The 11924-nt window shown below is 48.9% G+C and overlaps 1 protein-coding gene across 1 annotated transcript; it reads left to right on the forward strand.

Annotated features, from left to right (window-relative positions):
- Window positions 1-627: 627 nt before the first annotated feature.
- On the forward strand, window positions 628-1452 carry LOC147091337 (putative G protein-coupled receptor 139). Its single transcript, XM_085976508.1, has one exon. It carries the CDS (start codon window positions 628-630, stop codon window positions 1450-1452), a length of 825 nt encoding a protein of 274 aa, XP_085832634.1.
- The last annotated feature ends 10472 nt before the right edge of the window (window positions 1453-11924 follow it).

Below are 11924 nucleotides of genomic sequence, written 5' to 3' on the forward strand. Positions count from 1 at the left end.
ATCTTTATAACTGCAGTGCACTTGTATTTATTATCTCAGCATGGTCATATTACATCCATACATTTTACATACAATTGCCTGTAATTAGTGCATGCCAAGGTTGCTGTTGTATTCGTTTTCAGTTCTAAATAGAACGGATATTCGCAACAGGAGCAGGAATCCAAGTGGGATTTCCCTCTCCCTAACACAGGGGCATGGAAGCGAACATCTCCGCTCCAAATGCTGACTGATCCCGAGACATGAAGTCTTCCTGAGAGGTTCTGGTCGTTTGTGTCTCTGGTACCTCGGGCGGTGCTTTTGTCTGTTGGGCTAAAGGTAGATTGATCATTTAATCCCTCATTGATCAAACATCTGTTATTTTCATGTGGTAGTCATTCCAATTTAATTTATTGATTCCACAATGTATTCCTGGTTAACCACACAAAAAACCTGTATTAGCTCCACAGGTAATAGAATTAGATGAGTTGCAGATTCCTCCCCGAATCCCATCAAACTGCTGCTCTTGCTCCCAGCCTGATGTATAATTTCTGTTTATTTCCCTTCCTCACAGTGAACTTAGTGACGATTGTGATCCTGCCTCGGGGAAAATGAGGTCTCTCCAAATGTGTCACTCATTACCTGGTGGCCATGGCAATGGCGGATCTACTGCTCGTTATCCTCGACCTGATATTGAGGCACATTCCGATTGTTTATTGGGAACAGTTTATTTTCCTGTGGTCTATCCCCGTGTGTAATATCCACGCCGTCTTGCTGTTCGCAGCCACGGACTGTTCTGTCTGGTTCACCGTCACTTTCACCTTTGATCAATTTGTGGCCATTTGTTGCCAGAAGCTGAAAACTAAATATTGCACCGAGAAAACGGCGGCTCTGGTTCTGGGAACAGTGACTGTGCTGAGCGGTTTAAAGGACATTATCTGGTATTTTATGTTCACAGGTCGGTATGTGCTTTGGAACACCCTCTGGTTTTGTGATGTCACAATGGATGTTCGGAATTCACGGGTCTGGGGAACAATCGAGCTCCTTCATTATATTCTCACCCCGGGGGTCCCATTTGTGGTGATTCTGCTGCTCAATGCTGTCACCGTCAGACACATTTTAGTGTCCAGCAGAGCCCGCAGGAGACTCCGGGGTCCCAGCAGTGGGGAGAGGCCCAGAGACCCAGAGATGGAGAGCCGCAGGAAATCCATCATTTTACTGCTTGTTATCTCCGGCAACTTCATCCTGTTATGGGCAGTGATAATGTTGTATTCTATATGGGGCCGGATGTTTTATTTGGGGTATTCGTCTGTATATATACCTGATTATGTATTGGAACTGGGATTCATGCTGCAGCTACTGAGTTGCTGCACAAACACCGGGATTTACGCCGTGACCCAGGCTAAGTTCAGAGAGCAGTTGAAGAATGTGTGGAAATATCCCTTTACTCTGATTGTAAAGTTCATTAAAGGATGAGAAGAATCGGAGAATTTGCAGCCACAGAGTTGAAATTTCCCTGGGACCGATATTGTGGGGCCCCGCATAAATATGGCGGCTCTGGTGCCATGCACAAAAATGGCGGTGCTGTGGCCCAGTTCAAAGATGGCGGCTCTGTGGTCCCGCACAAACGTGGCGGCTCTGGGGCCCACCACAAAGATGGCGGCACTGGCGTCACGCACAAATATGGCGGCTCTGGTGCCACGCACAAAGATGGCGGCACAGGGGCCCAGTTCAAAGATGGCGGCTCTGCGGTCCCGCACAAACGTGGCGGCTCTGGGGCCCAGCACAAAGATGGCGTCACTGGCGTCACGCACAAATATGGCGGCTCTGGTGCCATGCATAAAGATGGCGGGTCTTGGGCCCAGTTCAAAGATGTTGGCTCTGTGGTCCCGCACAAACGAGGCAGCTCTGGGGCCCAGCACAAAGATGGTGGCACTGGTTTCCCGCACAAATATGGCGGCTCTGGGGCCCAATACAAAGATGGCGGCTCTGGGGCCCAGCACAAAGATGGCGGCACTGGGGTCCCCGCACAAAGATGGCGGCTCTGGGGCCCAGCACAAAGATGGCGGCACTGGGGTCCCGCACAAAGATCGCGGCTCTGGGGCCCAGCACAAAGATGGCGGCGCTGGGGTCCCGCACAAAGATGGTGGCTCTGGGGCCCAGTGCAAAAATGGTGGCTCTGCTGCCCAGCACAAAGATGGCGGCACTGGGATCCCCGCACAATGTTGGCAGCTCTGGGGCCCCACGCAAAAATTGCGGCTCTGGGGTCTCAGAACAAAGATGGCGGCTCTGGGGCCCCGCACAAAGATTGCGGCTCTCGGACGCCGCACAAAAATTGCGGCTGTCTCTCGGGACCATTTCCTGGTGGCGGGAGGCAGGCTGGCTTCCTGAGGGCAGCAGCAGCTGGAGCTCCAGTTTCCACAAGAGCGGGCGGCGAGTTGGAGCAGACCGACTTGGCCCAGCCCACAGGAGCCCGAACAGGCCAGCCCGGGGAGGAGAAGGCCCGCCACCAGGACTTTATTAATCATTATAATCCTTTGTAATGCTTTCCATCATTACAGCACTTTACAGATCTTTCTAACCCTTTGTAAATGATAATGACCATCAATAAAACATTTTGAAGCTTTTAAAAATATGATGACGCTTAATAAATTATTTTTATAATTCATTCTTGGGAGGTGGGCTTCGCTGGCAAAGCCAGCATTTATTGCCCATCCCTAATTGCCATGGAGAAGGTGGTGGTGAGCCGCCTGTGACAAGCGACTGTCATGCTGAGCCATTTCAGTGGCCAGTTGAGAGTCAATCACATTGCAGTGAATCTGGAGTCACACTTCAGCCAGACCAGGTAAGGACAGCAGATTTCCTGCCCTATACAAGGTCATTAGTGAACCAGATGTATTTTTATGACAAGCTGGTACTTTCTTAGCCACCATTACTGACACTAGCTTTTTATTTCAGATTTGTTTAATTAATTGAATTTAAATTCCCCAGCTGGTGTGATTTGAATTCTGATTCATTTGTCCAGTCTTCTGGTTTACTAGACCAGCAACATAACCACTATGCTGCTGTACCCTTCAAATATATCGCCGTTCCTTCATCATCACTGGGGCAAAAGTTTGAAATTCCTTCCATAACAGTATTGTGGGAGCACCTTCACCACAGGGACTGCAGCGGCTCAAGATGAAGGCCAAACATTTTCTCATGGGTAACTAGGGAAGGGCAAGTGAACCGGCCCTGACAGCATCACACATATCCTGACAACAAATACATAGAAAAAATAAAATAGGATTAAAATCAATGATTTTGTAATTAATTGATTGAAACCAGAAGAGGACTGTGATCAGAGTGGGGCATCAAGTACGCTAAACAAATTGAGAACAACACTTGGCTCACCAATTATAAGGTTGTATGATTGATACTGCTCACACTATCCCAATTTACCTATATTTGAAAAGGTGCTTGACAAGGTATCACATGTTACCAAAATTTAAGCCCATGAGATCGAAGTGGCAGACAACAGTGAGTGGTGCGGGGTATATCAGGATTACAGTGAGGGGTAAGGAATATATCAGAGAGTGTAACAGTGGGGGGTGTGAGGTTCATCAGACTGTTACAGTGCATGTGTGGGGTATATCAAAGTGTTACAGTGAGTCACGTGGGATATAAGAGACTTAGAGTGAGGGATGTGGGGTATATCAGAGTGTAAAAGTGAGGGGTGTGGTATGTATCAGAATGTTACAGTGAGGGGTGAGGGATGTGGAGTATATCAGTGTGTTACAGTGCGGTGTGTGGGGTATATCAAAGTGTTACAGTGAGTCACGTGGGATATAAGAGAGTTAGAGTGAAGGATGTGGGGTATATCAGAGTGTAAAAGTGAGGGGTGTGGTATGTATCAGAATTTTACAGTGAGGGGTGAGGGATGTGGTGTATATCAGTGTGTTACAGTGCGGTGTGTGGGGTATATCAAAGTGTTACAGTGAGTCACATGGGATATAAGAGAGTTAGAGTGAGGGGTGTGGGGTATATCAGAGTGTAAAAGTGAGGGGTGTGGTATGTATCAGAATGTTACAGTGAGGGGTGAGGGATGTGGAGTATATCAGTCTGTTACAGTGTGGGATGTGGGGTATATTAGCGTGTTAAAGTGAGGGTTTTGGGGTATATCAGAGTCTTACAGTGAGGGTTGTGGTGCATATCAGAGTGTTACAGTGAGGGGTGTGGGGTATATCAGTGTTACAGAGAGGGGTGTGTGGTATATCAGAGTGTTACAGTGAGGAGTGTTGGATATATCACAGTGTTACAGCGAGGGGTGAGGGGTATATCAGTGTTACAGCGAGAGGTGTGGGGTAAATCACAGTGTTGCAGCGAGAGGTGTGGGATAAATCACAGTGTTAAAGCAAGAGGTGTGGGCTATATAACTGTAAAATTGAGGCGTGTGGGATATATCAGTCTTACTGTGAGGTGTGTGGTGTATATCAGAATCTTACATTGAGTTGTGTGGGGTATATGAAAGTCTTACACTGAGTGGTGTGGGGTATATCATAGTATTACAGTGAATGGTGTGGGACATGTCGGGGTGTTACAGTGAGGGGTGTGGAATATATCGATGTGTTACAGTGAGGGGTTTGTCGTGTATCAGAGTGCCAATGTGAGGAGTGTGGAGTATATCAGAGTGCCAATGTGAGGGGTGCGGAGTATATCAGAGTGCCAATGTGAGGGCTGTGGAGTATATCAGAGTGCCAATGTGAGGGTTGTGGAGTATATCAGAGTGCCAATGTGAGGGGTGAGGAGTATATCAGAGTGCCAATGTGAGGGGTGTGGGGTACATCAAGGTGTCAATGTGAGGGGTGTGGAGTATATCAGAGTGCCAATGTGAGGGGTGTGGAGTGTATCAGAGTGGCAATGTGAGGGGTGTGGAGTATATCAGAGTGCCAATGTGAGGGGTGCGTAGTATATCAGAGTGCCAATGTGAGGGGTGTGGAGTATATCAGAGTGCCAACTTGAGGGGTGTGGAGTATATCAGAGTGCCAATGTGAGGGGTTTGTGGTGTAACAGAGTGCCAATGTGAGGGGTGTGGAGTATATCAGAGTGCCAATGTGAGGGGTGAGGGGTATATCAGAGTGCCAATGTGAGGGGTGTGGATTTTATCAGAGTGCCAATGTGAGGGGTGTGGAGAATATCAGAGTGTTACAGTGAGCGGTGCAGAGTATATCAGCGTGTTACATTTAGGGGTGAGTGGTATATCTAAGTGTTAAAATGTGGTGATTGGGGTATATCGGAGCGTCACAGTGAGAGTTTTGGGATAAGTAAGAGAGGATTAAAGTGAGGTGATTATCAGAGTATTACAGTGAGGGGTGTGGAATACATCAGAGTATTACAGTGAGGGGTGTGGGTTTCATCAGCGTGTTACAGTGAGGGGTGTGGGTTCATCAGAGTGTTACAGTGAGGGGTGTGGGGTTCATCAGAGCATTACAGTGAGGGGTGTGGGGTATATCGGAGTGTTACACTGTGGGGTGTGGGGTATGTCAGAGTGTTACACTGAGGGGTGTGGGGTATACCAGAGTATTACAGTGAGGGGTGTGGGGTTCATCAGAGTGTTACAGTGAGGGTGTGGGGTTCATCAGAGTATTACAGTGAGGGGTGTGGGGTACATCAGATTGTTACAATGAGGGGTGTGGGGTACATCAGAGTGTTACAGTGAGGGGTGTGGGGCTCATCAGATTGTTACAGTGAGGGGTGTGGGGTACATCAGAGTGTTACAGTGAGGGCTGTGGGCTTCATCAGAGTATTACAGTGAGGGGTGTGGGGTTCATCAGAGTGTTACAGTGAGAGGTGTGGGTTTCATCAGAGTGTTACAGTGAGGGGTGTGGGGTACATCAGAGTGTTACAGTGAAGGGTGTGGGGTTCATCAGAGTGTTACAGTGAGGGGTGTGGGGTTCATCAGAGTATTACTGTGAGGGGTGTGGGGTACATCAGAGTGTTACAGTGAAGGGTGTGGGGTTCATCAGAGTGTTACAGTGAGGGGTGTTGGGTTCATCAGAGTATTACAGTGAGGGGTGTTGGGTTCATCAGAGTATTACAGTGAGGGGTGTGGGGTTCATCAGAGGGTTACAGTGAGGGGTGTGGGTTTCATCAGAGTGTTACATTGAGGGGTGTGTGTTATATCAGAGTGTTACAGTGAGGGTTGTGGGGTTCATCAGAGCATTACAGTGAGGGGTGTGAGGTTCATCAGAGTATTACAGTGAAGGGTGTGGGGTTCATCAGAGTATTACAGTGAGAGGTGAGGGGTTCATCAGAGTGTTACAGTGATGGGTGTGGGATTCATCAGTGTGTTACAGTGAGGGGTGTGGGGTTCATCAGATTGTTACAGTGAGGGGTGTGGGGTTTATCAGAGTTTTACAATGAGAGTGTGGGTTTCATCAGAGTGTTACAGTGAGGGTTGTGGGGTTCATCAGAGTGTTACAGTGAGGGTTGTTGGGTTTATCAGAATCTTACAGTGAGGGGTGTGGGGTTCATCAGAGTGTTACAGTGAGGGGTGTGGGATTCATCAGTGTGTTACAGTGAGGGGTGTGGGGTTCATCAGAGTGTTACAGTGAGGGGTGTGGGTTTCATCAGAGTGTTACAGTGAGGGGTGTGGGGTTCATCAGAGTGTTACAGTGATGGGTGTGGGATTCATCAGTGTGTTACAGTGAGGGGTGTGGGGTTCATCAGATTGTTACAGTGAGGGGTGTGGGGTTTATCAGTGTGTTACAATGAGAGTGTGGGTTTCATCAGAGTGTTACAGTGAGGGTTGTGGGGTTCATCAGAGTGTTACAGTGAGGGTTGTTGGGTTTATCAGAATCTTACAGTGAGGGGTGTGGGGTTCATCAGAGTGTTACAGTGAGGGGTGTGGGTTTCATCAGAGTGTTACAGTGAGGGTTGTGGGGTTCATTAGAGTGTTACAGTGAGGGGTGTGGGGTTCATCAGAGTGTTACAGTGAGGGTTGTGGTTTTCATCAGAGTGTTACAGTGAGTGGTGTGGGGTTCATCAGAGTATTACAGTGAGAGGTGTGGGGTTCATCAGAGTGTTACAGTGAGGGGTGTGGGGTTCATCAGAGTGTTACAGTGAGGGGTGTAAGGTTCATCAGAGTATTACAGTGAGGGGTGTGGGGTTCATCACTGTATTACAGTGAGGGGTGTGGGGTTCATCAGAGTGTTACAGTGAGGGGTGTGGGGATCATCAGAGTATTACAGTGAGAGGTGTAAGGTTCATCAGAGTGTTACAGTGAGGGGTGTAAGGTTCATCAGAGTATTACAGTGAGGGGTGTGGGGTTCATCACTGTATTACAGTGAGGGGTGTGGGGTTCATCAGAGTGTTACAGTGAGGGGTGTGGGGTTCATCAGAGTATTACAGTGAGAGGTGTGGGGTTCATCAGAGTGTTACAGTGAGGGGTGTGGGGTTCATCAGAGTGTTACAGTGAGGGGTGTAAGGTTCATCAGAGTATTACAGTGAGGGGTGTGGGGTTCATCACTGTATTACAGTGAGGGGTGTGGGGTTCATCAGAGTGTTACAGTGAGGGGTGTGGGGATCATCAGAGTATTACAGTGAGGGGTGTGCGTTTCATCAGAGCATTACCGTGAGGGTTGTGGGGTTCATCAGAGTATTACAGTGAGGGGTCTGAGGTTCATCAGGGTGTTACAGTGAGGGTTGTGGTGTTCATTAGAGTATTACAGTGAGGGGTGTGGGGTTCATCAGAGTGTTCCAGTGAGGGGTATGGGGTATACCAGAGTGTTACAGTGAGGGGTGTGGGGTTCATCAGAGTATTACAGTGAGGGGTGTGGGGTTCATCAGAGTGTTACAGTGAGGGGTGTGGTTCATCAGAGTATTACAGCGAGGGGAGTGGGGTTCATCAGAGAATTACAGTGAGGGGTGTGGGTTATATCGGTGTGTTACACTGTGGGGTGTGGGGTATGTCAGATTGTTAGAGTGAGGGGTGTGGGGTATATCAGAGTGTTACTGTGAGGGATGTGGGGTTCATCAGAGTGTTTCAGTGAGGGGGGTGGGGTTCATCAGAGTGTTACTGTGAGGGGTGTGGGGTTCATAGAGTGTTACAGTGAGGGCTGTGGGGTTCATCAGAGTATTACAGTGAGGGGTGTGGGGTTCATCAGAGTGTTACTGTGACGGGTGTGGGGGTCATCAGAGTGTTACAGTGATGGGTGTGGGGTTCATCAGTGTGTTACAGTGAGGGGTGTGGGGTTCATCAGAGTGTTACTGTGAGGGTTGTGGGGTTCATCAGAGTATTACAGTGAGGGGTGTGAGGTTCATCAGAGTATTACAGTGAAGGGTGTGGGGTTCATCAGAGTATTACAGTGAGAGGTGAGGGGTTCATCAGAGTGTTACAGTGATGGGTGTGGGGTTCATCAGTGTGTTACAGTGATGGGTGTGGGGTTCATCAGTGTGTTACAGTGAGGGGTGACGGGTTCATCAGAGTGTTACAGTGAGGGTTGTGGGGTCCATCAGAGTGTTACAGTGAGGGTTGTTGCGTTTATCAGAATCTTACAGTGAGGGGTGTGGGGTTCATCAAAGTGTTACAGTGAGGGGTGTGGGTTTCATCAGAGTTTTACAGTGAGGGTTGTGGGGTTCATCAGAGTGTTACAGTGAGGGGTGTGGGGTTCATCAGAGTGTTACAGTGAGGGGTGTGGGGTTCATCAGAGTATTACAGTGAAAGGTGTGGGGTTCATCAGAGTGTCACAGTGAGGGGTGTGGGGATCATCAGAGTGTTACAGTGAGGGGTGTGAAGTTCATCAGAGTGTTACAGTGAGGGGTGTGGGGTTCATCAGTGTATTACAGTGAGGGGTGTGGGGTTCATCAGAGTGTTACAGTGAGGGGTGTGGGGTTCATCAGAGTATTACAATGAGGGGTGTGCGTTTCATCAGAGCATTACCGTGAGGGTTGTGGGGTTCATCAGAGTATTACAGTGAGGGGTGTGGGTTATATCGGAGTGTTACACTGTGGGGTGTGGGGTATGTCAGATTGTTAGAGTGAGGGGTGTGGGGTATATCAGAGTGTTACTGTGAGGGATGTGGGGTTCATCAGAGTGTTTCAGTGAGGGGTGTTGTGTTCATCAGAGTGTTACTGTGAGGGGTGTGGGGTTCATAGAGTGTTACAGTGAGGGCTGTGGGGTTCATCAGAGTATTACAGTGAGGGGTGTGGGGTTCATCAGAGTGTTACTGTGAGGGGTGTGGGGTTCATCAGAGTGTTACAGTGAGGGGTGTGTGGTTCATCAGAGTATTACAGAGAGGGTTGTGGGGTTCATCAGAGTGTTAAAGTGAGGGGTCTGGGGTTCATCAGAGTGTTAATGTGAGGGATGTGGGGTTCATCAGAGTGTTACAGTGAGGGGTGTGGGGCACATTAGAGTGTTACAGTGAGGGGTGTGGGGATCATCAGAGTATTACAGTGAGAGGTGTGCGTTTCATCAGAGCATTACCGTGAGGGTTGTGGGGTTCATCAGAGTATTACAGTGAGGGGTCTGAGGTTCATCAGGGTGTTACAGTGAGGGGTGTGGTGTTCATTAGAGTATTACAGTGAGGGGTGTGGGGTTCATCAGAGTGTTCCAATGAGGGGTATGGGGTATACCAGAGTGTTACAGTGAGGGGTGTGGGGTTCATCAGAGTATTACAGTGAGGGGTGTGGGGTTCATCAGAGTGTTACAGTGAGGGGTGTGGTTCATCAGAGTATTACAGCGAGGGGAGTGGGTTATATCGGTGTGTTACACTGTGGGGTGTGCGGTATGTCAGATTGTTAGAGTGAGGGGTGTGGGGTATATCAGAGTGTTACTGTGAGGGATGTGGGGTTCATCAGAGTGTTTCAGTGAGAGGTGTGGGGTTCATCAGAGTGTTACTGTGAGGGGTGTGGGGTTCATAGAGTGTTACAGTGAGGGCTGTGGGGTTCATCAGAGTATTACAGTGAGGGGTGTGGGGTTCATCAGAGTGTTACTGTGATGGGTGTGGGGTCATCAGAGTGTTACAGTGATGGGTGTGGGGTTCATCAGTGTGTTACAGTGAGGGGTGTGGGGTTCATCAGAGTGTTACTGTGAGGGTTGTGAGGTTCATCAGAGTATTACAGTGACGGGTGTGAGGTTCATCAGAGTATTACAGTGAAGGGTGTGGGGTTCATCAGAGTATTACAGTGAGAGGTGAGGGGTTCATCAGAGTGTTACAGTGATGGGTGTGGGGTTCATCAGTGTTACAGTGAGGGTTGTGGGGTCCATCAGAGTGTTACAGTGAGGGTTGTTGCGTTTATCAGAATCTTACAGTGAGGGGTGTGGGGTTCATCAGAGTGTTACAGTGAGGGGTGTGGGTTTCATCAGAGTTTTACAGTGAGGGTTGTGGGGTTCATCAGTGTGTTACAGTGAGGGGTGTGGGGTTCATCAGAGTGTTACAGTGAGGGGTGTGGGGTTCATCAGAGTATTACAGTGAAAGGTGTGGGGTTCATCAGAGTGTTATAGTGAGGGGTGTGGGGTTCATCAGAGTATTACAGTGAGGGGTGTGGGGTTCATCAGTGTATTACAGTGAGGGGTGTGGGGTTCATCAGAGTGTTACAGTGAGGGGTGTGGGGTTCATCAGAGTATTGCAGTGAGGGGTGTGCGTTTCATCAGAGCATTACCGTGAGGGTTGTGGGGTTCATCAGAGTATTACAGTGAGGGGTGTGGGTTATATCGGAGTGTTACACTGTGGGGTGTGGGGTATGTCAGATTGTTAGAGTGAGGGGTGTGGGGTGTATCAGAGTGTTACTGTGAGGGATGTGGGGTTCATCAGAGTGTTTCAGTGAGGGGTGTGGGGTTCATCAGAATATTACAGTGAGGGGTGTGGTGTATATCAGTGTGTTACAGTGAGGGGTGTGGGGTTCATCACAGTATTACAGTGAGGGATGTGGGGTTCATCAGAGTATTACAGTGAGGGGTGTGGGGTTCATCAGAGTGTATCAGTGAGTGTTGTGGGCTTCATCAGAGTGTTACACTGAGGGGTGTGGGGTTCATCAGAGTGTTACAGTGAGGGGTGTGGGATTCATCAGAGAGTTACTGTGAGGGGTGTGGGTTTCATCAGAGTGTTACAGTGAGGGGTGTGGGGTTCATCAGAGTGTTACAGTGAGGGGTGTGGGGTTCATCAGAGTATTACAGTGAGGGGTGTGGGGTTCATCAGAGTGTTACAGTGAGGGGTGTGGGGTTCATCAGAGAGTGTTACAGTGAGGGGTGTGGGGTATATCAGAGTGTTACAGTGAGTGGTGTGGGGTATATCAGATTGTTACGGTGAGGGGAGTGGGGTATATCAGAGAGTGTTACAGTGAGGGGTGTGGGGTATATCAGAGTGTTACAGTGAGGGGTGTGGGGTATATCAGAGTATTGCAGTGAGGGGTGTGGGGTTCATCAGAGTATTGCAGTGAGGGTTGTGCAGTTCATCAGAGTGTTTCAGTGAGGGGTGTGGGGTTCATCAGTGTATAACAGTGAGGGGTGGCGGGTATATCAGAGTGTTACAGTGAGGGGTGTGGAGTATATCAGAGAGTGTTACAGTGAGGGGTGTGGGGTATATCATAGTGTTACAGTGAGGGGTGTGGGGTTAATCAGAGTGTTACTGTAAGGGTGTGGGGTACATCAGAGTGTTAAAGTGAGATGTGTGGGGTATATCAATGTGTTACAGTGAGGGTGTGGGGTACATCAGTGTGTTACAGTGAGGGTTGTGGGGTTCATCAGAGTATTACTGTGAGGGGTGTGGGGTTTATCAGAGTGTTACAGTGAGGGGTGTGTGGTTCATCAGAGTGTTACAGTGAGGGGTGTGGGGTTCATCAGAGTGCTTCAGTGAGGGGTTTGGGGTTTATCAGAGTCTTTCAGTGAGGGGTGTGGGGTTTATCAGAGTGTTACAGTGAGGGGTGTGGGGTCCATCAGTGCATTACAGTGAGGGGTGTGGGGTTCATCA

This window comes from Somniosus microcephalus, unplaced genomic scaffold, assembly GCF_052327205.1.
Source record: "Somniosus microcephalus isolate GS21.2 unplaced genomic scaffold, FLI_Smic_1.0 unresolved_chr3, whole genome shotgun sequence".
NCBI lineage: Eukaryota > Metazoa > Chordata > Chondrichthyes > Squaliformes > Somniosidae > Somniosus > Somniosus microcephalus.

What these genes read in the sequence shown, in the direction of transcription:
- LOC147091337 (XM_085976508.1), top strand. Translation starts at nt 628, where the DNA reads ATGGCAATGGCGGATCTACTGCTCGTTATCCTCGACCTGATATTGAGG.